A 25,604-nucleotide genomic window follows, 5' to 3' on the forward strand; every position below is an offset into this window, starting at 1 on the left:
AGCAGAAGCAGGCGCTGCCGGAATGATCTTGGCATGAGGCAGCTCCAGATGCGGGGTCTGAGGATGGTGCGATGCCCTAAATCCTGCCCCAGGGGAGCCAGGATTGGCTCTGAAATATTTGGGGTGAAATATTTGCGGCTTTTCAATGTTTGGGGTGAAAGGAAGCAGGGGGAGGTGAAGCTGGGCTCTGCCAGCCTGGGGCAGCGCTGGCCAAATCTAAATCAGGCCCAGAACTGAAAAATAACTTTATTTTGCTGAGTTCTTGTGCCCGTAGCGCTGCCAGGGCTCTGGGGAGGCACCGCTGGGCGCCCGCTGTCCCCTCCGTGGGGTCCCTGGTGCGAAGCTCCTGGGGTGGCACTTTGGGGGGTCCCGGTTTTGCTTCTCGCGGTGCTTCGGGGTCCCCCGGGGGTCTGGGCCATCCTGCAGAGAGCGGGATAAGCTCGCTCCGCGGCAGGTTTCCGTGATGTTGGTTGGGAATCTCGGTGGGGGTCCCTAGGCTGGGCGAGAGCATGGCCCCTGCAGCACGGGGGGGGTTTGGGGGTGCAGGGAGGAAGAGGGGGGGTCTGGCTGGGGCTGGAGGAAGGGAACCCCCAACCCTGCTTCTTTTGTAGGACAGGATGGGCGTGTTCGGGGTCCTGGCTCCCCCCAGACCTCCGTGGGTGCCCTCCATATCTGTGTGGCAGGCGTTTTTGGGGTGCCCCCCGAGCAGGGAGGGCTTTTGGGGGGGCTGGGGGGCCACGCTGGGGCTTCGTCTTTGGGCGGGGGGGCTCTGGGCGTGCCCCCGGCCGCGGCGGGGGAAAGCGAAAGCAGCCGGTGAGCGTGCGGCCGCCGGCACGTGGTAGGGCCTGGCCCTGGGGTGCAGCCTGGGGGGCCCCCAGCCCCCTGCACCCCACCCTGCCTCCCCCCCCTCCACGCGTGGTGTCGGAGCCCAGGATCCCCTCAATCGCCGCTTGCAGCCGCGTTTCCCCGTCCTGCCTCAGTTTCCTCACCTGCAGAATGGGGTTAACGATACCAACCCCCCCCAAAAAGCCCCCCCGGATTTCCGCCGGCCGGGGGGCGGTGGGGACGTGGGTGTTGCAGGGTGAGTGTGCGGGTAGAGCCCTCGGGGCCCCTGTGAGGAGCTGAGCGGGGTTATTTAAGGAAAAAAAGGGGAGAAATGGGGAAATTCCAGGGGTACTGGCCTGTGGGGCGGGAGCAGAGGCCCCTGGGAGCCCCGGGAGGGGTCTCTTGATCAAAGCCTTCTCTTTTCTTTCTTTCTCTTCCTTTAATTAATTTTTATAAAAATTATTATTAATTCAAAATCTTCCTTAAAACCTTGCCGGGGCTGGGTGCCCCACAGCAGCTGCTGTGCCATGCGGACGAGCCCAGCAACCTGCAGGAAACCGGCCTTAAGGAGCTGTTCACTCTGGAGCGGAATGGTGGGTATCTGGAAGAGCTCTGGCCCTCTGGTCATGGGTGGGGGCCACCCTTGTTGTTCGTGTGTCCCCTGCCTCGGGGCAGGCCTGGAGGTGGTGGCTCCGGTGGGTTTGTCCTGTCCCCGCTGGGCTGGCTCCCAGCCCACGGCTGACCTTGGGCAGAGCTTCACTCCGTGTCCCCTTCCCAGCGTGGGTGGGGGGGGTCAGGGGACAGTGGGAGGATCCTGAGGGACACGGGGGGGGGGGGGGGGCAGGAGGAGGGGTGACACGCAGGGGGGCTGGGGGCACACAGAGGTGCCCTGTGGGTGACACGGGTGGGTCTGGGGGCGCGGGGAGGGGCCCCGCGGGGGGGTGGCACGGAGGTGCCCCGTGGGGGGGCCCGCGGGGGGCCGGGGCGGTGACACGGGTACCGGGGGCGCCGAGAGCGGCCCACGCAGCGGGGGGCGAGGGGGCCGTGGGGGCTCTTAAAGGACCCCGGCTCCCCCGCCCTCCCCCTGCGTGGAGCCGCGCCCTGCGTGGCCCCCCCCCCTCCCCGGCGGGGAGGCTGCGCCCCGAGGCGGGGGGGGGCGGCGGGCGGGGGGGGGGGGGGGCGGTGCGCGGCCCCTTTAAGAGCGGGGCGGCCCCGGCCGGAGCAGGAAGGAGCCGCATACGGGCCTCGGCGAGCAGCTCCCGCGGGGCGGCCAGAGCCTGCTCCGCCCGCCCGCACGGCTCGGCCCGGCCCGGCTCGGCACGGCGCGGCCCGCTCCGCTCGCTCGGACCGCTCGGCCCCCGCCCGGTACGGGGGGGGGGGGGGGGGGGGGGAGCACCGGGAGGGGGGGGGCGGCGGCGGGCGGGGGTCGGGCCCGGGGCGGGAGGGGGGGGGGGGGGGGGAATGGAGGCCCGACCCCCCCCCCGCCCCCAGGGGCAGCACCGGGGTTGGGGGGGGGGGGAGACGGGGGTCGGGGGGGGCTGCGGGCCGGGGGGGGCTGGGGCGGGCCGGGGCAGCGGCGCCCCCCCCCCCCCGCCTGCATACGTTGTACTTGGCCGGGCCGTGCTGGGGGGGTCGCGGAGGGGGGGAAGGGCCCGGGGGGGGGTGGGGGGGGCGCGGCGCGGGGGCTCCTGGGAGTTGTAGTCCGGCATCGGCGCCGCCCCGCAGGTGCGAGGGAGAGCGCGGACTACGTTTCCCGGGTTGCCCCGCGCGCGCGGCGAGTGGGAGGCGTGTTGATGGGCAGCGGGCGGGGCCAATCGGGGCGCGCCCTCCGCCCCTGCGCGCCCGCCCGCCGCCGCCCGGTCCAATGGCGGGCGGCGCGCGGGGTGCGGGGTGGCCGAGGACAGGCGCGGCGGGGCCTGCGCTGCCTCCCCGGGCGGGCCCGCGCCCCCCGCCCCGGCCCCGGGCCCCCGCCGCGGCCCGGCCCGCCCCGCCCTCCCCTGCCCGGCCCGGGGGAGCCCGGGCGGCGGCCGCGGGGCCGGGACCTCGCCTGGGCGCCCCCTCCCCCGCCCGGCCTCCATTGGCGGCGGCCCGCCCGGGGGAAGGGGTGGGGTCGTGGCGCCCGGCCAAGGCTCCCTGTGGGCCCCGCCGCCAGCGGGCCGCGGGGGGGCGGCTCGGCCCGGCCCGACCCGGCCAGGGGAGAGAGAGAGGAGGGGGGGGCCGGCTGCTGGGTGGGGTCCCCCGGGGCGTGCGTCCTGCCAGCCCGGCCGCGGCTGGGCCGACCCGTGCGGGGGCGCCGGGCCGGGCCGCTCCCTCCCTCCCGTCCCCGCCGGGGCTCCCCCTCCTGTCCCTCAGCACCCCAAGGTCGTCACCGCGGGGAGCCGGCCGGGGGGAGGCCGGCCCGGGCTGCCGGCTGGCCCTGCCTTCGTTCTCTGGGGTTTGTTGTTTCTTGTGTTGGTTTTTTTTTTTTTTTCTCCCACCCCTTCCTTATCTCCCCCCGGCCGGCTCCGCACCCAGCCCCGTGCGCGGAGGGGGGCAGAGGGAGGTCGGGCAGCCGGCGGCGGTTCGCGGTGATAATCCCCCCTCCCTCGGTGGTTGGGGCCCTGAAAGCCGGCGGCTGGGCCCTGCCGAGGGCTGCCCTGCAAGAGCCGTGCAGGATAAGCCTCTCTCCCCGCCGCTGGAGCTGCGCAGCGGCGAAGGCCGGCGAGCTGCTGCGGAGGTTGACATGAGGGGCAGCGTGCCTTGCTCGCAGCAAAGGGGAGGCCTCTCTGCTTGGCCAGGGTTGTGAGGCTTCCCCGTCTTCACCGTCCCCCATCTCAGGGCTCTTGAGTTTGAGGCGGTGGGTCAGGAATCGAGCCTTCAGGTACCCAAAGCTCCGGTGCTGAGCTCCTGAGATAGGGCTCAAGGTTAACGCCGGCTTCCCCGGGAGCGCTGCGGTTGTGAGGCTGATGGCAGGCGACAAAGTCAGGGGCAGATTGCTGCGGTGACCATCGTCTGAAACTGGAGGGGAGCTGGTCGCTGCCCAGGGAAAGGGCTTTGTCGCTTGCGTTATTTCAGCAGTGTGGGAAAAGCCCTCGGACCCGCATGCGGAGCGGGACTCCCGGCACCTGGGCCTTCCTCTTCCCAGAACTTTTAAATCCCAGTGTTTGTGTGTTGAAAACAAGAGTTCCTGTCGTGCATCGGCAAGCGACGTGACTGCTCGTACCTCATGCGGCTCTCCCGTCTGCTCAGCCAGCCTCCCGGAGACCCTCTTGCTTGCAGGGCAGCAGGAGGCTGGGCAGCAAAAGTTTCTCTCGGCTCAAGGACTCTTGGTAAGAGTTTGCTGCTGGTCTGAGTTCAAGATTAGCCACGTTCCCCGTGCTGTTAATTGTCCTGGCTATCGAAACCATAACTTGTTATATAAGTACTTTATAGACACGGGTAGAGAAGGTCTCTGCCTGGAAGAATTTACAACCTAATGAGGGTTGAAGTTGTGCGCAGCATAGCAGCGGAGCTAAAAGGTCATCTCGTCATTTTAAAAAGCGTTGGGTTTTGTGTTGTTTTTTTTTTTTTTTTTTTTCTTTTAAGGAAATGTTTTATTTCTGAATGTTTCTGCTGGTCCTGGTTGGAAATTGCAGTATGTGGGCACTTCTGAAGGCTGATCAGGAAGAGACGGGCTGGCTTAATTCTGATGGTTTGCTGGAGAGGTTGTATTTAAACAACTTTAAAGAAAAAAAAAAAAAAAGACGGAGAGAAACTGAGCAGTTTATTAGAGAGGAGCCGTTCTTGTTTAATATTCATTCTGGCCCCTGTTTAGGCTTGTTCTGGTGAAAGAGGGAGTGAAGAGGCGCAACCCAAACATGGGTGAGATGGTGGGATTTTTCCACCAAGCCTTAATTGCGTTAGTAACTCAGGGGAGAGTTTTGCAAGCAAGAACTCTTAATAAATTTGGTGGTGAATGAAAGCAGTTGTTCATTTTCTGCTGATCTGCAAGTCTTCTTATGCCTTTATTTTTTTTTTAATTTATTTTTTGCTCATATATGCATCTTGTTGCATTGTGGTAGTGGGTCCAATGATGATCTTTAGCCCTGTCGTGGGCTTAATAAGGAGCTCTGCTTTGTGGAGGTGCCGGGCCAGCCGCGGCTGGGTGGAATTAATTTGGCACGGTGAATGCGGTGGGTTTGCTTTGTGTTTTGTGACTTTTAAAGCAGAATTGAAAATTACGGTTGTTTTCCCGGCGTGAGAATCTGGATGTCGGCATGGGACGCAAATCAGGGAAGAAATTTATGCTTATATCAAGGCGCTGCGATGGTTTGGTTGCGCTGCCTGTCCTACAGAGAGCTCGTTTGGCGGATAACGTGCTGCCTGAGCGCCGGGGTTTAACTCCGCAGAATCGAGTCTTCTGCAGGTGTCCAACCTAAAAATTGGGGGGGGGGGGGGGGGCTGTGAAATTCCTGGTCTGCATTTGAGATGGAGCCTAAATGCTTGAGAACTGTGGTTTTATCTTGATTAAAACTGACACTTGAGGGTTTTTTCCCAGTCTCAGGATGCTGCATTTATTGAAGAAGACTTCTGTGGCAAACAATTAGAATCCTACTCGTTATCTTGCATAGTCAAAGCAATAAACAGTTGCTCTTAACTATGCTCTCAACCAGCCTTAACCTCAAATTTGAAGAGACTGGTTTCAATCTGTAATTAAAAGCCTTTTGACAAGCAAAACTCAGGGAAAGGGAGAAAGACAGTCAGTCTCTAGGATGAAGAGAAGCGTTTGTACCCAATCCCATGACCCTTTGATCCAAACTGGCGCATGTTTGTGTTCGGTGCTGCCTCCCGATCGACGTGAGCCGGTTTTCTGTGTGTCCGTCCCAATACCTGTGCCTGGAGCATCCCGCCAGTCCCGGAGGAGCTCCGGTAGGACGTCAGAGCAGGAATAAACGAGGTCAGACAAGCATCGGGATCCTCTGCGAGTATCCAGGGACAATTGTTTCTCGCCCAGCTCCCTGCCCATATCGTCTTCCCTCCGCGCATAGTTTCAGTTTCCGTGCCTCCCCGGTGTCATTGCTGGCTCCTGTAGCAGAGTCCGGACGCGACTTCCCTGGAGCAAAAGTCGCTCTGTGCCTCAAATCGCGGTGGGGCTCCTTCCCCGCCGGAGACTCGGCCGTCTGAGGGACTTGTAAATCTTCCTGCGAGATCTCGGGCTGCAGGTGGAAGGAGACTGTGGGGATCAGCGTCCTCTCTTAATGTGACAAGGTGCGAGAAACTGGAAACGGGTGCGAGCTGCCCCGTGGCTGCAGGTGGGAGCCAAGGCCACGTCGGTGAGATGAGCCGCAGATCCCCTGGCAATCAGCGGCTTTCCGACGCCGTTGCTTCGCTGACCCCTTAAAAAATGCGTACAGCCGGACTGTCAGGAGCGTGATCTCCCTGACGACAGCCTTGCCGTCTCAAATACTTTTCGCCGATCTCTTCAAAGCTGGGCGCAGATCCGTGCGCCCTCCCGGGGTGCAGTGGCCCGGGCAGAAACACAGGGCGCTGGCGCTTGCTGGGTGGTTTCTTTGCCTGTGAAGGGTTAGCACCTTCGGGACCGTTTTCCTCCTGCTTTCCACCCCTGCAGTTCTGTAATACCCATCTGAAACTGCGTGAGATCCTCTCCCTGCTGCGGGGAGGACTGCTGCCCTGCTTTTTTTCACAGCAGAGGATGCTCCCAAGCATCCCAGCGCTGTGTTTTAACTCCCTCTTGCCTGCTGTTAAACTGCAGTTGTGCACGCTGTTTCCTTCCTGGTTCGTGCACCTACTTATTTCCCACCGGCAAACTGGAAACCAGTAAGTAGATTTCTCTTTTTTTTTTTTTTGTTTTGGTTTTGTTTTTTTTTTTTGTTTGTTTGCTTGAGTGCCTACCCAACACGGAGCTGGGCAAGCATCGAAGGTAGGCTTGTAGCTACAGGTTGCTGCTCTCTAGTTACTCGGAGCCTCTTGCCCCAACAGGCAGAGTACATGCGGTACCGGTTCAGCGTTCCCTCCCTTCGTCCCCGTGCTGCCCAGTCGTGCGCCGAGGAGGGAAGGAAAAGAGCTTCATGGCAGGACAGCATTGCCAGGGATGAAGCGTGTGGCATGCTTGCTCTCGGGATTCGCTTTTGCACGTCGCGTGGAGTCGAGAACGGCGAGACGAGCTGTCTGTTTATCCACAAACTAGGAATTACATAAGGGACTGCCCTGCCCGGTACGCTCTGCTTTGTCAGTAAACTCCAATCTTATTCTTTTTTTTTTTTCCTTGTTTTTTCCCCCCCTTCCTGGTGTGGAAAAGACGACCAGTCTTCGAGGTGCCATTTGAAGCAATTAGATTAATGCTAGACCTCTGGCATCGAACGCTGAAGGCAGGGGGAGCGGGGCAGGAAAGGTCAGGCTTGTCGGAGGGGGAGGACGCGGAGGCTGCGAAGGGGAACCTGTGACATGGCTGCGGGGTGGGAGAGGGACGGGTTGATTTTGGGGCTCAGGGGAGCTGGGCTCGAGAGCCGGGCACGCAGGGAGCAGGTCGGGGAACGGACGGGTGTGGGGGAGCTGCGGGAATGGGGGGATTTGGGATTTGAGCAGTTCCTATGGTCCTTTCGGTTTAGGAGATGGAGAGAAGCTGCGGCGTGGGAGGGGGATCAGGGTGCGAAAGGGGCAGGTGCTGTCGGCCTTTCTTGGGGAAAATGCCGAGGTGGTGGTGACTTGGTGGGATTTTGGCCGGAGTGGGGAGTGCAGGATTTGGCCTCTTGCTGATCTGTGATCAGGCCTGGTCTCTGAAGGGGAGGAGGATGTAAAAAATGTGACCCGCAGAAGCTCTCGTTTTCATCCAGCCTTGAGCGGCTGGACGTGCCGGTGGCCCGGCAGCCCCCGCTCAGCCCTCGTGCTTTGCCGAGCAGTGGGTTAATGCTGACGGCGGCTTCGTTTCTTCGTGATGAGTCTTCAGTCGCTCCCTTTGGCGAAGGGGCCGAATGTTGCCTTTTTGAAATATTGGCAGTTTATTTCTGCGTGGATCTCGGTGCCTCCAGGCTTACGGGGCTTTCGAGTTGAAAAAGAAACCTTCCCCTTCCATGCACGCTCTGCTCCTAGGCGAGGGCTGGTCCTTTAGCCAGGATTGAAACAGAAAGTTTCATGTTTTGTATTTTCTTGGGGTTTTTTCCCCTTTGTGTGTAACTTCTGAGGCTTTCTAAAGTATTTAGGAGAACTAGGGACTGAATAGCAAGGGCTTGGTATTCTGCAGGATCTCCCGAAAACCCCGCCGTGGTTTTGCAGGGAGCTGCTCTGTTGCTGTACGGCAGCAGCGCTATGTGGGAGAAAACCCGTCGGAGGGCTGCAGCAACAGGCGTGTGGGCACACTTGGGCTTGGCTTTTGAAGAGTTTGTTTCAGCAGTAAAACAAACAGCTTCCATTAATGCAAGGGTGGCCGGCCCTCCCGGCCCCGTAAACCATGCTTGGACGTTTTCAGCAGGCTGAGGGCTGCGTGCGTAGGCTGGAGCGGCTCGGCTGAGGAGAGGAGGGAGGCCTGGGAGCAATTCGTATGCAGCCTTGCTGGAGCGAAGGTGGGTTTTGTAGCAGGATCTGAGGGTCGCTGGGCAGCTCTCAGCCTCCTTGATGGATGGTGGCTCATTTCTTCTCAGTGTGGAGATATTCGTGCTGCCCACGGACAGCCCCAGCACCAAGACCTCACGTGATGGACTCGGGACCATCATGTTGAGAAAACCCGAGCCAGAGCAGTGGTGCCGGTGATGGGGGGCTTCTGGCACAAAAGTAAACCCCTGCACGCACCGAAGTTCAGGGGACACGCGCGGGCCTTGTGTCTGTGACTACACGGGCTTGAACCAAGGCACATTCCTGCTGGATTAAATACGGTCTCTGATGACAAAGGAGAAAATTGGCAAGGAGGTCTGGGTGGAGTAACCAGTTCAAGCTAACCTTGCAACATAAGAGAAGTTTTAGTACGTCCTGGTTGGTGCTGTCAGCGGTGAAAAGGGCCGCGTGTTGATCTGGCACGGGATGGTTTTGGAGGGGCGGCAGGTTGGGGAGGCTCTGTGCCGCGCCGCGGCCGCCTCTTTCGGATGTGCCATAACAGGTCTGGCGGAGGCTGGGCCGCGGTGCTTCGCCACATGACGTGGCAGGCGGGAGCAGACCACTGCCGTCTGTCGGGGTCTAAGCTGACTTCTGGTTTTTGCCAGTAGTTGATGCTGCAGCGGAAACCAAACTTCCCCGTGCGCCGTGCGAGGCTGTGCTGTGCCCTGGAAGGAAATCCCTTCCCAGTTACAGACATCGGTAGGGATCTGCAGTGTCGCAGAGTGTGACGTTTGGTCATCCGTCATCTGTTTTCTTGATTGTGGAAGTGAGCTGCCAGCATCTTTAGAGATAGAGCTGCACCGTGTGTCTTCTGTGTGCGGTGAATGCCGTTAGGTTTACGTGAAAGCCGTAGACCTTGTCCTGGGAGATGCAGAGTGCTTTCCTCCGTGCCCAAGCATTCAGGAGACGTCGGGAGCGGGCACTGTGCACTGCTGCAGGTGACTTTCGCTTTGCTGTTTTTTGTTTAATTCTCCTGGTCAGCAGCAGTAACACTGTCTGTGTTGCGGTTGTGCTGAGAGATCAGAGTTTGGATCGAAATACGGAGCCTGAATGGGGGCGGCAGGGAGGGGAACAGGGATGGGGTTGCTGAAGGGTCAGTCGGTTGGTCAGACCCTGGATTTGGTGTTAAAGCTGGTAGTTGGGAGCCCTTTTCCTCAGCGGCCCTTGTCCTTTCGCTCTCCATGCAACTAGAAAAAAGCCATATCTGGCATGTCCTTTCTCTTCTGGACCAACACGTGAAAAGCACTTAAATTCAAGCAGTTTTGGAAAACGAAGAGGAACAAGCCCTTTTCTTCCTGGTGCGCTCCGTAGCAGTGTCCCTAATGATTTCCTCTAGTGTGATGAGGAATCCCAGACCTCTACCATCTCATTAACAGCACCACGGAGACCAGCTCCACCTGCGTCCTCATTATCTCCGTGCTCCGTCATGGCCGCACCATCTCTTCTGCTGCTTGCTTTGCAACCTGCCGCTGCCGGCAGGGTTCGGGAGCCTGGTTCCAGTTGCTCTTGCTCCGGTTCTGGCTTGGCACGAGTGCTCGCTGTTACACCACCGACGTGTCTTGGTGAAGTTTTCCTTCGCTTCTTCCCACTGTGTCAGCAGTGGGAAGGGCTGGGAGGGGGGCAGTTCTGAACACTGAAAAGATTATAAATGGGTTGAGGTGTAAAATTTAAATTGGTCTCTTGGGGATGCCTTCAATCAGCTGCCACGGTTTGCCTGAGGTGGCAGGGAGATGGCTGAATTACCCCCAAAACCTGTCTGTCCAGGAGCTGCTCGGCGATGTGTCACCTTGATGAGAGGCTTGGTGGTCGTCCCTTCGTAGCCCGCTTCGATATCCGAGCTGAAGCGTTGGTGTAACATGGGCTTGGGACTTCTTCATCCGAATTCTTCAATGCGGCTCTTCCAGCCCGATTTAGATGCTCTGCCAAATATATCAGACCTACGCAGGCTCCTCTGAATGAGCACAGGATGCAGCCGTTCCTGAGCGAGGAAATGGCTGGCTGGCGTCTGGGGGAGGGTTGTCCTTGCTCCACCAGCTCTGCAGATCTGCCCCTTTTGGCCAGCCCGAGGAGAGGAGAGCACCACGGCAAAGCCAGCGCTTGGCACCGCTCCTACCTCTGAGGTGCTCTGCTGTGGGAGGGGATTATTATTATTATTATTTTTTTAATGCGAAGGAAAATCAAGGTTCTTTATTACTTGTGGTCATTAAAGTTCCCATGATGCTCATTGAGGGTCCGAGGAGCGTTCAATTCCAGCGCTCCGTCCAAACTTCAATGGGAGCAATTACCAGATATTCTTCCTACCAGAGTTCCCTTGGCAGCGGTAGCAGGATGTGGGATTCTCCTTTCCTGCCTGAACTTCGCTGCTGCTAAATCGTTGTGCGTCCTGCCCCAGAGACGGTTGTTTCTGTGCTGTATTAGGTGTTTCCTCCCTGTCGATACATGGCTCGTGGAGTGCTTTGGCTCTTCTAAGATGAGGGATGTGGTGTTGATCCGTGCTGGAGGATCGGAGGTTGAGGTATCTGCTGGTTTTTGGGTGGATTTCCTTTTACCTTGGGCAGCTGCTTGGTATGAAACAGTCTTAGAACGAGGGTTGACTCTGTGCTGGAGCTTCCTATGCTGCCCAGGCATATATTTCTAGACAGTTGGGAGAGGCAAACCTCCCTGGCAGGTCAGACCTGGCAGCGGCAAGGAAAGCCCCAGCTGTTTTGCGTACCTGATAGTGGTGCGAGTTCATCGAGTTGGACTGAAACGAAGGGTTGTTGCTGCAGCTGAGAAGCTCGGGCCACCTTGTCGGGTATTGTCATAGCATCTCGGTTGTTTCTTCCATTTCACATTAAATTTGAGACATTGAAGCGGGATGCTCGGAAAGCTCTGATCTTTGGAAGGATCAGAACAAAACAACCATCCCGCTTTGAGGAAACAGTAGAGCGGTAGTTTGGTCTGGTTGTGTGAACAGCCCAGTGCCTGTTTGGGAGCCGACTGAATCCTCATGATGTGGTCAGTCTCGTTCCTTAGACGAGCCTTCATGTCGTGAATCCAGCGATAAGAGCTGCGGTAACAGAGACCCTGCATTGAGAGCTGTGGCAGAGACGCTGGGGAATAAGATGCTTCCCAGAGCCGGTGCCTTCAGACGGGCATTTGTAGGGGGCTGGAGGGGATGCCCGTTTGCAGAAAACAGAGCCATATTGTCCTCAAAGAGGCCACAGATATGTGCAGGGTGCTCGTCCTGCTCTGATCTCTTCACTTCAATAGCTGCGTGATCTCAGTCATGCCATTCGTGTCCTCTGGTGTTTTATCCCAGATGCAACGACCAGTCAAGATACAAGAAAGCTCGAATTCACTCTTTTTGCTGTTGATGACTTGATTACCTGCTAAACCCAAAAGATTGCTTCCCATTGCGTTATTGAAATGGTGCGGATTTCGATTTTTTTAAAAAAAAAAAAAAAGAGTCAGCATGCTTTTATTTTATCTTATTTTTTCAAACACTGCAGTTTGTTTCGGTTGATGTGCGGGGTCTTCCTCTCAAGAACATGCGTCTGTTTTGCAGGTCCACTTAATTCGGATAGTTTGGCACTATACTGCCAACAGCGCGTTCCTTTTAGAGAGCAGTTGAATTTTAATGGCACCGTAGAGCGGTTGAAATAGTGACTTCTCCCGAGCAGGCAAAACACCCTCCTTCATTTCCTTCTGCCTACCATCTTCCCACCTTTTTGGCTGTATGCTGCTGCGTGCTAGGTGTGTTTCCTGAGGCCTCTGCATAGTTTAGGGTGGATCCTGGGCAGAGGGAGACCTGCTCGGGCTTGTCCTTGGGATGTTGCAGAGCTTGGTGTCAGCAGAGATGATGGCTCATGCTCCGCATGGCCGGAGAGCTGCCTTTTATTTCAAGGGATCCGGGCTTGCAGATGTGTCCATGCAGCTGGAAGAAGGAAGGGGGGAACTGGGATGATCGCTCCCAAAATATAAAGTGAAGAGACAAGGACTTGCATTGTGTGACCTATAATTGGGGTGAGCTATTCATAGGGAAAAAATGCCCATTTCTCCAGTCGGTGGTGAGTGAGGGCTAGGATAATGTTTGGTCCTTGGGCAGCAAACCACTGACTTGGGTTTTCTTTTTTTTATAAAGCAACATTATTTTAATAATTCTTTTCTAGCACGCAGCAGCGCTGCTGCAAAGTCTGCCCTGATACTGTCATACGTGCGTTTTCTCTAAGAAATGGGGCACAGCAACTTGTGATCTCCGTTCCTTGGGTACCTTGAGTGGCAAGAGGCCAGATAACCACGTGCCATAGCCCAAAACGCAGCTATTCCCAGGAAACCTTGCATCGCGGATTGTAGCAGTGCCCTGAAGCCATTCCGCCTCGTGCTTGGTGGAAAAGGCAATGATAATTTTCCCTTTCTACCCGGAGCGGGCACGTAGCGTTGCTCAAGTTTCTCATCCGTGCTGCTGGAGTGGGTGGCACCTCTGCGGGAGAGGCGAGCCCTGCCTTTGTAAAGCGATTTAGGATCTTTTCCGGATGAAGAGCACGTTGAAAACATTCGCTGTTACCGCCTAACCAGATGTGACTTAGCTCTCCCACCTGATACCTGCGTATTTCAGAGCCCTTCTAAGCTGCTCTGGTTCCTCAGTTCGCCCAGCTAAATTTTAAAGCAATGCGAAGAAGCAAAAGCAAAAACCACTGAGGTTATGTGGAAAACTAGTAATTAAGCAGTGTTTTGTCAGCGCTTTTGGTTGTGATCCCATCTTAATGTGGTCGTCTCATTTGAATGTAAATGTCAAATTCCAGAACTCCTGTAGGAAAGCGATAGGGTGACATCCCGCTGGACTCGAGGTGAGTAAAGTGCAAGCTCAGGGGTTTCGGTTAACGCTCTGTTCTGCTCTTTGGCAGTTCGTCTGGTACGGCTGAAAGGGACGAGTTGATAACTTGAGCTTAAGAAAATAACCTTTTAGTGCTGAGGAGCAGCATCAAACAGCAGTCGGCCTCGGTGTGAAACCAATTGGACGTGGAACAGCGGAGACTGCCGCGAGCAGCGTCTCGGGGAGGCGGGGGGCTTCCCTCGCTCGCACGGTGTTCAGCAGCACTCCTTGCACAAAAAAATGCCATTTTTTCCTGCCTGGAGTGGGGCTGTGTTTGTGTCGGGCTGAGCTGGGGAGCCAGGGATAGCCGACGCTCAGCTGCGTTGGTATTTTGGAAATGCAGAGCGGGCTCAGCACCGATGAAAGCAGTTAGCTGAGTAGTTAGGGATGTGCGTCGTGTTACGCCAGGTTTGTAAATAAGGTTTGTAAATAAATTGGAGAGCTCTGGTATTGTTGTAAACTCTCTCTTTCAAACGGACCGTATTTTAAGTTGACGGTGCCCCCTCGGCTGCTGCGAGTTACATGCGAGGGCGATTTCCTAACTTCTCAAACGCAGCCACTTTGGGATGAAATGTGGCATCTTTGCAACCCTGCAGAGACGCGCAGTCTGGGACAACAAGTGTCTAAGGCCTTTTCGGCGGTCGGGGGGTGTAGAGAGAGAAAAGAGCTGCCTGGGAAATTTAGGTCAGTAGTTGAATCTCCCCCTTGGTGGCCCATTCAGACCTTATTCTTGCCAAGGAGGGGACTAGCTGGCGGTCATGCCAGCGGCTTTTGTCGCTTGTCACCTGGCCGTCAGGAGCTGCTTTCCAAGCGGATTTCGCCCAACCCACCGGCACGGCGTTGTTCCCTGTGCCTGCTCCTGGTGGGGTTTTTTTTTCTGAACCCGTAAAGGTGGAAGGCTCCATCTCTCGTTACTAATCCCGTGAGCCACCCAGCTCTGCGCAGGCTTTAATACTCCGGCTGTTCAGCCCCCTGAAGAGGGAACAGGGTGTGATTTTTAAGGGCTGGGCGGCAGCGCTCGGGGAAGGAGCCCGGTGGTCTCTGGCCGTGGCCATTCCCGGGGGGCTCGGGGCAGCCCGTTTGCCCCTCGACGTTCTCGGCCACCGCAGATGAGGGACACAAAGGGCGTGTTGTGCGAGGAGAATGAGTTGCAAAGTTGTACAACTTTCCATGCCAGCCCTCGGCAGTCTCATGACCCTGCAGCCGTTCCCACACTGTCCGGCTGATTGTCCCGGCCCCCCTGCCTGGGGGGGTGACCTTGCCCGCACAGCCTGACTCGCTCCCCCAGGTCCCCTCGGTCCCCGGAGCTGGGCACCACAGCCGACAAAGCCCGGTTGTGTGGGTGACGAAGCTTCGCTGCCCAGAAGACTTGCTTGAAGCTTCAAAATGCTTCACGCAGCTCAAATTCTCTTTAGGGCAGGGGGAAAAGCTTTGTAAAGCATCTAATCTAGAGGGGAAAGGCGGGGGGAAGGCTCTAATGTCATTTTTGGGGCCGGGAGGTGGGGGGTGGGCAGAGGTGTCGGACCCCCTTTTCTGGGAAGCGGTGTGCTGTGGCGGTGGCTCAGACTGGGGGGGTTTGGGAGCTCTGGGGCTGCCCTGGTGGGAGTGGGGCAAGTGATGCTGAGGCAGCGGAGGCCTCCCTGGCTGTAGCCCAACAGCTCGGGAGGCCGGGGGCGTCCCTTGGACCCCCTGCGGATGCAGAGATGCGGTGACCTTGTCCAAGGTCACATCTGAAACCAGTGCCCGAATTCGGAGCAGTGCTGGCTTTCCTGGTCCCCAGGCTGCGCTCAGCCATCAAACAGCCTTTTCCTCCCTAGCGAGGACCTCTTATTTTAAAAAAAACCTGTGAAATACGGCTTCGAGTTCAAATCCTGCCGCTGCAGAAGCCGAGGAGGCGGCTCTGGAGTCGGTGCCCTTGCTCCCAGTGTCTCGGGAAGCCGCCTTGCTTCGGTGCTCGGTCCTCGTGGCAGGACTTGCACCGGCTGCCCTGTGCATCCAGCCTGGCTCCTCTGGTTCTCCCCTCCCACCCCGACCCCCCCATCGCATTTGCGTGATGAGTTTACGCAGTTTATGAGTTTACGGCTGGTTTATGGATTGCTGTTGTTTAATATTGAGGGGTTTGCTTCAGATTGGTGTTTCACGGACTCAGAACTGCCTTCTGTGTTTTCTTTGTAGAAAACAAGAAGGTGCAGAAATTCCCTTTTTTTTTTTTTCCTTGAATCAATGAAGTTTTTTAAAAAGAAGAAACGATGAAGAACTACTGAGAAATGTGCTAGCGAGCCCAGAATGGGGGTGGGGGGGGGGGGTGTGTGTCGGGAAGTGAGCGTTGTTTTGCAACCTGGTTGCTAGATCCCCATGCTACAACGCGGCGCTGGGAGTTCCTTCCTGTATAATTACTTCTGTTCTGGATGTGCTCCTGACTCATCCATCCCCACCGTCACGTGGGGCAGGCCACTTCCCACCGTGCCTCAGTTTCCCCATCTGTAAACGGGGGACTTTGGTACTTAGGCTTGTGCCACGGTATTTTATGAACCACATTCTTTGTGGGTGGATATACTGCTGGTTGTGTTAGCTCCTAATGATCCAGTCCTTGGGGTGAGGGGAGCAAATATATTGATTTATAGGCAGACAGCGTCTCTGCTGCAAGGAGTAGAGGGGTTTACTGCTTGAGACAGAGGGGAGGGAAACATTATTCCCAGTTTAGATGTCAGAAGGCTGGGCCTGGGAGAAGATAAGGGTTTTGCTCTAGACTGCGTTTGGCCTTGGTGCACCTCTCCCGGCGAAGGGGGATCCCTTCCGAACGGAGGCAAACGAGCACTGGGCTGCTCGGTTCGCTCGGGCTTTTTCAGCCTTTGGAGAGAGGATGTATTTAAAGTCGAGTGGATCCGTTTCTGCCATGCTAGCACATCAGGAGTGACTGACTGATTTATTTATCTTTCTCCAAACAAACCCTCGGCACTGGAAAGAACTGCTGCTTCTGCTGAAGCCCTTCTGAGATGCCGGGGGCTGGTGCCAGGTCTGCTGCCGGTGCTCCGTGAGACCAGTCTCCTTTCCTCTCCGGCCACCGCCGAGGCTCCTGTTCCTGGGGAAGGTGCAGTGGGTGCCTTGGGTTTAAGTGTTTAAGCTCGGCTCTTTGTAAAACGCCCCTAGCAGCAGGCTGGGGTGGTTGGAGCTCCCCCGTTCCTGCACACCAGTCCCCTCGAGCACTGAGCTTGCTGCTGTGCCCTTTGCAAAGGATGCTCGGTGCCAGCACCTTGCCCGCATCTCTCTGAGCGTGCGTGCGGACCCTGGGAGCCCAGGGACGAGCGATGGGAGCTGTTTTCCCAGTGATTACATGATTGTATCAGGAGTTCGGCTGGGCAGAGCGAGGCTGAATGAGCAGGGGACCTTTCCAGTAGAAGTGCTGGGTTTGGGAAGTACTCCCAGAGGTGGACTGGGGTCCACTGGTGAGGCTCAAGCCGCTCTAGCCCATCGCCAGGCATGCCTGCCAGCTTGGTCCAGATGCTGTCTGGCTGTATTAACCCTGGTCCTTGCCAAGGCTTGCTAGCCCTGGCCCAGATCCGTGCTAATTCAGCTGTTCTTCCAGACTTTGAGAGCACCTGGGCTGTGTTTCTCCTGCTCCTTCCCAGAGCGAAGGTAAGCGCGGGTCCATCCTCACCTGCTGATGGAGGCATGTCTTAAATGCCAGGCAGGGCGATGGACTCGACGGTGATGCGGAGAGGTGCGGAGGGCACGCAAGCCGATAGCTAGTGCTCGCTGCAGAGCACGCTGGCATCGGCGGCCAGGTACCTGCCAACGGGCAGCTCGGCGCTGGGAGTTTGCCCGTGCGATGCCAATGCCTCCGAGCAGCCGAGGCCCCTGTGACTCACTGCGCTTTCCTTCTTCTCTCATAGCCTTTTGCATCGAAGATGGCGGGTGGCGTGGACGGCCCCATAGGAATCCCGTTCCCCGATCACAGCAGCGACATCCTCAGCAGTCTGAATGAGCAGAGAAACAACGGGCTGTTGTGCGATGTGGTCATCTTGGTGGAAGGCCAGGAGTTCCCCACCCACCGCTCCGTCCTGGCGGCGTGCAGCCAGTACTTCAAGAAGCTCTTCACCTCAGGGTTAGTGGTGGACCAGCAAAACGTGTATGAGATAGACTTTGTGAGTGCGGATGCCTTGTCGGCTCTGCTGGAGTTCGCTTACACCGCGACCCTTACTGTCAGCACTTCAAATGTCAATGACATCCTCAATGCCGCCACACTGCTGGAGATCCCGGCGGTAAGGGATGTTTGCACGGATCTCCTGGACAGGAAGATTCTGGCCAAAAATGACCAGATGGATACAGTAGATCAAATTGATCAAAGGAACCATCTCAGAGCAAAAGAGTACCTGGAGTTCTTCCAGAGCAACCCCGTCAATGGCCACCAAGGCAGCTTTCCGTGGACCAACCCAGAGTTGAGAGACCTTCAGAGACTGAACTTCCGAGGCCAAGAGGAGGAGGAAGAGCCGGACTGCAATGGCATAGACTTCTACTCGCAAGCCCCCCTAAACGAAAGACCAAAGGCGAATGACTGTGATCCTGACAGCAACCCAGCCATGTGGCTGGACAGAGAGGAGGAGGCCACAGCTCCTGGCTCCTTGTTTTCACCTTCTCAGAACGGACATTACAGCGGCCGTGGCCTGGCCACACCGGGAGAAGAGGAGGGGACCCCGGGGGGGCCTCTGGACCAGCAGGAAGCCGGCGACTCCCCCAGCTTCGTTCCTCCTGGAGCGGAGACGGAGGATGATGCGAGGGAGGTGGATGACTTGGCTGCTAGCGCCCTGCTGCAGCAAATGATGAATACCGTGGGGAGACAGCAGCTCGGGGAGGATGACCGAAAGGATGACGATGGGGTCATGGATTATTACTTGAAATATTTCGGCAGTTCGAGCGAGGGCGACGTCTATCCATCCTGGTCCCAGAAGGTGGAGAAGAAAATCAGGGCAAAAGCATTCCAAAAGTGCCCCATCTGTGAGAAGGTGATCCAGGGGGCTGGCAAGCTGCCGCGCCACATCCGCACCCACACCGGGGAGAAGCCCTACGAGTGCAACATCTGCAACGTCCGATTCACCAGGTAAGGAGCAGGCGGACGCTGGAGGAGAGGGGACTATCGCACAAAACCGGCTCTTGCCTTTCACGGGGGGCCATCACAGGGCTCATCTTCTGCAGTTTTATCTTGCCTGCTCAACTAATTTCCATCTCAACAGGCGAGTTGGATATGAAGGCTAGAGTTTTCCAGAGAGACGAGCAATTTGGGTGCCTGACTCTTGAGGTATCTCAAGGGGCCTGTCTTGATAGCCAGTGTCACACCATCCTGGTGTCCTGAATTGCTGAGCTCTGCTGGAAACCTGGCCAGACCCAGGCTTCTGCAGAGGCCAAATAATGTGGTTGATGAAACAGAGCTGCAGCCCTTGGTATTTCCATTGTGGCCGAGGAGCCCGGGGCTGAGGCAGGAGTTGGAGAGTCATTTAGAAATGGCTCCATGGGGTGACTGAAGCGCCAGTGGCGGTTAGTTGGGTTGGGAAGAGACTGAACCCCACATCTCTCGCGTCCTCTCTCGGTGAACCATGATGGGCTGAGCGATGGCCGCCCTGAACAACACGTAAAACCCAGTGCCTTGGTTCGGCTCCCTGGGGGCGTTCGCCTCGGCGCTGTTTCTAATCAGGGTTCCTCTGCTCCTTCCCTCCGCCACGGGAACGCTGAAGAAAGGGGATATTGTTTGGATTCCTCCGGTTCACTCGAGTCCATGCGTTGCAGCGCCGCCTCCTCTCTCTGGTCTCTGCGGCTGTGATGGCCGAGCCGGTGCGGGGGTCCCACCCCGGTCCCCCCTGGCCCTGCCGAGGGACTGTGTGGGCTGTCTGGCAGAGGACCCAGGCTGCCTGCCCTGCCTGCTCTCTGCCTGCTGAAATATTCCCGGCTTCACAAGTGCCGACTGCTTTGCTTCCCAGGAGCCTCTTCCTTGGGGGGGGGAGGGTGGTCCGTGGGGCTGCTCCCCACCGTGGGCAGCCCGTGGACGTGGCAGGTGGCTCTGGCATGGAGCCGGTGGGGCTGGGACGTGGGCAGGAGGCCGTGTCCTGCCCCACAGCGCTGCCTGTCCCGTGGCCGGCGCCCCACCCAGCCCCATGTTGGATAGCTGAGGAATGCAGATAATGGTGGGGGCAGGATGCCAGCCCTCTGCCGCTCCCCCAGCACCCGGCCCTGCGCGGCTGGGCCCTGCGACACCGCACCTCCCTGCCCCGTGCCAGATCTGCCCCGCGTGTGCCAGGGAGCCCCTGGGTGCTGCGCACACACCCCTGTGCAGAATCCGGCCGCCGCACCTGAGCGGTCCAAGGTCCTCACATGGCTGGGAGCCAGCGGATGCGGCAACGCCGTGGGGTCCCTGGCAGCCATCGACACTGGGGGTAGAGGTGAGGGGAGGCATGGCAGTTTTTGGGCGAGGAGGGGGAGGTCGGTGGGGCAGTGCCATCTCATCGCTTTTTGATCTCGCCCTCCTCCTGTGGATTTCGAATGGGGACCTGCTCCCTGCGGGCTCCCGGGAGGGCCTGGCACTGCAGAGAACAGGGTAGAGACTCCATCCTTATCCTAGCCCCTCTAAACAAGGCCATTTCACAATATGCCAAGGCCGTGCTATTTTCCAGCCAAAACACATCCCAGAGAAGCCCAGACGGGACAGGGAGCTGCCATCGGCCTCGCTGCCCACCAGCGCTGTGCCCCATCTTGTGTCTTGCCCCACGGCATCCAGCTCCTGCTCCGACCCACAGCGTTCACACTGGTCATGGAAAATCTCCCTTGAGGCTGCTGCCCAAAATCGCAGCTGGTTCCCAGCTCCCTCGGCCCGTGGCTGGCTCCCCGGGGTGCGCCAGCCTCGTCCCCCCAGCACGGCCTGCCACGGGGTACCGCAGAGCGTGATAAACTCAAGCTGCCGGCCCAGCTCCCCTCTGCTCTGGGTTGTTTTCGGCAGCGGTGTCAGTGAGTTGCTTTTTGCTGCTTCTCCCCTAGCACCTGGGCTGTGCTCGAAGCCTTATCCCAGAGGCTCCCAATGTAAAAATGGATGCAAACCTGACCAAGCCCTCCATCATCCTTATTTTCCCCCTGATTTTATTATTCTTTTGCATTCCTTCCCCATCCTCATCCCATTGGGTGACGGTGCCGTTGCTCAAAAACAAATCTCTTCCCTGTGCCATTAAAAACGCCACGTATCGCGGTGGGCTGGGGAAGCCTGGGCGCGGGGAGCTTGCTCAGAGAGCAGCAGTCCCTGCTCTGGAAGGAGCTTTTGGGCTGAAGGCAGGAGGACGAGCCGGGACTGTTTTGCACGGGGTGTTTCCCTGCCACCCCCTTGCTGGGTGGGGACCAGAGCCCGTCGGTTTACGCTGATTTTTGCTCGCTTGTGCTTCCTGGTTCCTCTGCATTCGCGGGGGCAGGAATGGCGACGGCCCCCTCGTAATCTTCTGGAAAAAAAGGCAGAGTGGATTTATAAAAATTATAAATATTTATAAAATTTTATAAATTACAAAAAAATTTTTAAAAAGCTGGTTTGATGTGGTGCCGCGTACCATGTTGTTTTAAGCAAGGCCCACCTTCCCACCCCCTTTGGGAGCTGCGTTAAAGCCAGAGGTGGACACGTCCTTGGTGTTTTGATCCTTCCCTTAAGGTTTAGGACTTCTTGGGGCCTCGTGCTGCCAGAATTTCCCCCCGTGGGTGAAGGCAGCGGCGGCTGTGCTGCGACAGGGCGTGCAGGGCTGGGGCTTGCCTTTTCCCTGCCGGAGAGCAGAGCGGGATGGGGCCAGATCCGCCTGGCAAGAGGCGAGCGGTTCCCTTGCCCCCCGCCCGGGCAGGGCCGGTGCTCCTCGCTGCCTGCGCTGCCCTGCCACGCGCTTCGTGCCTGATTTTTTTTTTTTCCTCCAGGAAGAAGCAAGACGCAGCGGCTCACGTGGCCTTCTTGGCCCCCGGCCCGGCTGCTGCAACTGCCCTCCCCTGGCTCTGGCAAGCTGCGGCAGCACGGGCCCTGCCGGGAGCCAGCCAGCCCCGTACCGGGCGATGCTCGGCCCCGTACCGACGCTCGGCTCCATACTGTGCAGTGCTCGGCCCTGTAACGATGCTCGGCCCCGTACTGGGCAGTGCTTGACCCTGTACTGATGCTGAGCCCCATACCAGGCGATGCTCAGCCCTGTACCGGGTGATGCTCAGCCCTGTAGCGATGCTCAGCCCTGTACCGGCCGATGCTTGAGCCTGTGCTGATGCTTGACTGCGTACCGATGCTGAGCCCTGTACCGAGCGATGCTTGGCCCTGTACCAATGCTTGACCCCATACCGATGCTCAGCCCCGTACCGGGCGATGCTCGGTCCCGTACCGATGCTCAGCCCCGTACCGGGCGATGCTCGGTCCCGTGGCGATGCTCGGTCCCGTGGTGATGCTCGGTCCCGTACCGATGCTCAGCCCCGTACCGGGCGATGCTTGGTCCCGTGGCGATGCTCAGCCCCGTACCGGGCGATGCTCGGTCCCGTGGCAATGCTCAGCCCTGTACCGGGCGATGCTTGGTCCCGTACTGATGCTCAGCCCTGTACCGGGCGATGCTTGGTCCCGTGGCGATGCTCGGTCCCGTGGTGATGCTCAGCCCCGTACCGGGCGATGCTCGGTCCCGTGGCAATGCTCAGCCCTGTACCGGGCGATGCTCGGTCCCGTACCGATGCTCAGCCCCGTACCGGGCGATGCTCGGTCCCGTGGCGATGCTCAGCCCCGTACCGGGCGATGCTTGGTCCCGTACTGATGCTCAGCCCCGTACCGGGTGATGCTCAGCCCCATACGGGGGAATGCTCGGTCCCATACCAGTGCCAAGTCCCGTACTGGGCAATGCTCGGTCCCGTACCGATGCTTGGCCCTGTACCAGGTGACGCTCAACCCGTACCGGGCGACGCTCAGCCCGGTACCGGGTGCGAGGGACAAAGGCAGACCCCCAGGCTGACCTGCCCCCCTCCTGTCCTTTCTCTCCCGCGCAGGCAGGACAAGCTGAAGGTTCACATGAGGAAACACACGGGGGAGAAGCCGTACTTGTGCCAGCAATGCGGCGCCGCTTTCGCTCACAACTACGACTTGAAGAACCACATGCGCGTCCACACCGGCCTGCGGCCCTACCAGTGCGACAGCTGCTTCAAGACTTTCGTCCGCTCCGACCACTTGCACAGGCACCTTAAAAAAGATGGATGCAACGGTATTCGATCCAGGAGGGGCCGTAAACCCCGGGTGAGAGATGCCGGGGGTCTGCCTACCACCCCTACGGGGAACCCCGAAGATGGAAGTTTTCAAGCCGGTGGGGAGAGTCAAGAATCAGAGGACACCCTGCAGAGGAACGGCGAGGAGCAGCAGCACTTTGAGGATAATTCAAATAATGAAGCATCAGGATTGAATGTAGCAGGAGGGTCGTCTGAGGGTAACACGCAAGGACTCTCCTAAACCAAAAAACAAAGTGTCACAAAATCTAGTTAGTACTTTTCCTCCGATTTTTCTCTTTAAAGATGTTTCTCTCCCTTTTTTTAAAAAAAAAAACAGAAAAAAATATATATATATATTATGTTTCCAATCTTCCCATCGTAAGCAGGGCTCCCCCGAGGATCCCTCAGTAGCCAAGGACCTTTTCTTGGAAAGGCAGATGCTAGGAAGCACGGGGTGGAGATGGAAAGTGGCTCTGTCACATGGAAAAGAGCTTCCATGTAAATCCAAAGCTTTATTTTGTGTCCAAACACACGTTAAAAAAAAAAAAACCTATTGCAGAGAGAGATCTATTTAAGGAAATAAAAAAAAAAAGGCAAAAATAGGAAAAAAAAAATGTGATAGGAGTGGAAGGGCTCTTTCAGGGCGGGCGGTACACGGTGCCTCGGAGGGCCGGGGAGCGGGGCCAGCCTTCCCCCCTCCGCTTTTGGGGAAGGCGAAGCTCCAGCGGCGCGAGATGCTCGGTCGTTGCTGCGTCTCGGGGCAGAGACGGCTCCCTCCAGGGAGATCGGGGTCGGGTTTTTGGGGTAGGGGGTGCGGGTCCTTCCCACCAGCCCCGCTGCGAAGCCGAATTTGCCAGAGAGGGGAGCCGACGGCAGTGGCTGGTTGTAGAAAATTGCCGAAAATTGCCTAAAATTGCCGAAAATTGCCTAATCACGTGAGTGGACAACCAGGATTGTGCAGGGTTGCGGTCGGCAGCGGGTGTCGGACACCCTGGGGCTGGAGACACCCCTGCTTGGGGACACCCAGGGCTGGGGCCGCCGGCCGCCAGCGGATAACGCTGGGTGAGGGAGCGTCCGTCCCAGCGTCCGTCCCCGTGTCCGTCCCCGTCCCGGGGTGCCCAGCTGGTCCCGGGAAGGGGCTGAGCCAGATCCGACACAGCACGGATCCCACCGGCCCCTTCCCGGCACCCGCTGCCCCGGCAGAATTTGGGGCTGGGGGGGTCAAACCCTCCCCCCAGTATATTTTCGGCACTGGGTGGGCGCAGCAGTGCTCCCACACGCCCCGAAAGCGCCTAAAAATGGCAAATTCCTTTTAAAAAAGGTTATTTGAGGTCTCCCTTAAAGGGGCAGGAGGCCTTGGGGCGAGGGGGGGAGGCGAGCTGCGGCGGCCCCAGCTCCCCCAGCCCCGTTCCCAAAATATATATATATATATATAGATGCTATATGGCTCTAAAGGCGGGTATATAACCCTCGGGGTTAGCAGAGGGCGATAAGAAAAGGCACCTTTCAGCTGGTCACCTGTTTTCTAAATGCACATTTTTAAATGACAAAGAGATTTTAAGCCCTTTTATTTTGAAAGCACTTTTTAGATTCTCTTCCTTTTTTTTTTTTTTTTGGGGGGGCTATTTTGGGGTTTTTTTTTTTTGTTCTTTTGTTTTGTTTTTTTTTTTTTCCTTTTTGGTGTTTTGTTTTTACTCTCAAAGCAAGAGCAGGTTTGGCCGAATGTATTTTGGAGAGGGAGTGAGAGGGGAGTGTGTGCTGGGGGGGAGGGCTGAGTGGTGGGGGTGGGGGAGAGATGGATGTTTATTTAATGCAGAAAAAGCAATAAAAAATTAAAAAAAAAAAAACACATGATAAAAAATAAAAAAAAAAACAAACAAAGAAGTCTTAGCACTTTGCGATGGAACGGGTACTTTGAGATCACTTTATCTTAATTTAAAAAGCAAAAGCGAAACATGTTTACAAGTCAAAACCAACTTCTACGGAAAAAAAAAAATATTATTAAAAAAAAAAAAAGCCTAAATTTATTTTTGTAAGAAAAATGTGTATATATATATATATATTTAAAAAAAAAAAAAAACAAAAAACAAACCATAGGCAGAATCCAAGTTATATTTGATGGAGTAATAAAAGCCGGAAGGTGTCCGCTGGGAGGAACGATGCTAATTAGGTTCTGTGACATGCCCCGACGCCAGGCCCTCCGAAGGCGTTGCACTTCACGAGCGAAAAAGAAAAAAAACAAAAAAAAACAAAAAAAACAAAAATAACCCATGGAAGCTTGAATTTTAGGCAGGAATCATGGGGGTTTGGTCTGGTTTTGTGTATTGTTCATTTCTCCCCCCACCTTTTTTTTTTTTTTTTTTTCTTTTTTAAATATTGGGGTTTTTTTTTTCACTGTTTGGGTGCCGGTGCTGCTCCAGACGGCTCTCCCATCTCCCCCGGCCTGGGGGGGCCCTGATGCTCCCCACGGCTGCTGCATCCCTCCCGCTCCCGCCCCGGGCAGGCAAATTCGGATCTGGGCATCGAATCCTCCCGGGAAGGAGCCGGGGGGACCCCGGATCCCGGCGGCCGCGGGGGCTCGGGGCAGGGGGGTGCAGCAGCAACCCCCCCCCCCCCGGCCGAAGCCCCCGCCGGGCTGCGCCTCCGCTTCGCGCCGGCTGCTTCTGGCATATGCAAAAAAAAAAATAATCGAGCGTGGATTTGTAAATAGACACTGACTTGAGGTTCTTCTTTGTAATCGGAGTTGTGGTATCGCTTTTCTAGTTTGTGTTAATTTTTCTTCCCGGTTTTTCCACCCCCCCCAGCTCCTCGCTGCTGCTCTTCGCCCCCCCCCAGCCCCGAAGGAGCCTTGGAAGGGTTGGGGGGCTGCGGGCCGGCGGCCGCTGGTGGCGGGGCAGAACCTGGCAGCTGCCTGCGCCCCGGTGCTGCCTGCGCCCCGGTGGCTGCCTGCACCCCGGTGCTGCCTGCACCCCGGTGCTGCCTGCATCCCAGCGGCTGCCTGCGCCCCGGTGGCTGCCTGCGCCCCGGTGCTGCCTGCACCCCGGCGGCTGCCTGCACCCCGGTGCTGCCTGCACCCCGGTGCTGCCTGCATCCCAGCGGCTGCCTGCGCCCTGGTGGCTGCCTG

General features: G+C 57.5%; 1 protein-coding gene across 8 annotated transcripts; it reads left to right on the top strand.

Moving 5' to 3' along the window:
• Window positions 1-41: 41 nt before the first annotated feature.
• Window positions 42-24,209, top strand: ZBTB7A (zinc finger and BTB domain containing 7A). 8 transcript variants are annotated; one of them, XM_082331421.1, is made up of 4 exons: window positions 42-123; window positions 1,340-1,418; window positions 17,140-18,344; window positions 21,176-21,770. In XM_082331421.1, the coding sequence occupies exons 2-4, from the start codon at window positions 1,353-1,355 to the stop codon at window positions 21,393-21,395; spliced, it is 1,491 nt and encodes a 496-aa protein (XP_082187547.1). In that variant the 5' UTR covers window positions 42-123; window positions 1,340-1,352; the 3' UTR covers window positions 21,396-21,770. The 8 variants fall into 8 exon arrangements, with proteins under 8 accessions (XP_082187547.1, XP_082187541.1, XP_082187545.1 ...); XM_082331418.1 differs by lacking the exons at window positions 42-123; window positions 1,340-1,418; window positions 21,176-21,770 and adding exons at window positions 5,397-6,621; window positions 6,784-7,018; window positions 22,268-24,209; XM_082331415.1 differs by lacking the exons at window positions 42-123; window positions 1,340-1,418; window positions 21,176-21,770 and adding exons at window positions 2,073-2,190; window positions 22,268-24,209.
• The last annotated feature ends 1,395 nt before the right edge of the window (window positions 24,210-25,604 follow it).

Source organism: Platalea leucorodia (genome assembly GCF_965183815.1).
Source record: "Platalea leucorodia genome assembly, chromosome: 21".
Taxonomy (NCBI): domain Eukaryota; kingdom Metazoa; phylum Chordata; class Aves; order Pelecaniformes; family Threskiornithidae; genus Platalea; species Platalea leucorodia.

Coding starts and splice junctions, on each gene's coding strand:
- ZBTB7A (XM_082331415.1), top strand. CDS start 17,155: ATGGCGGGTGGCGTGGACGGCCCCATAGGAATCCCGTTCCCCGATCAC. Junction 18,345..22,267: donor TGCAACGTCCGATTCACCAG/GTAAGGAGCAGG, acceptor TCTCCCGCGCAG/GCAGGACAAGCTGAAGGTTC.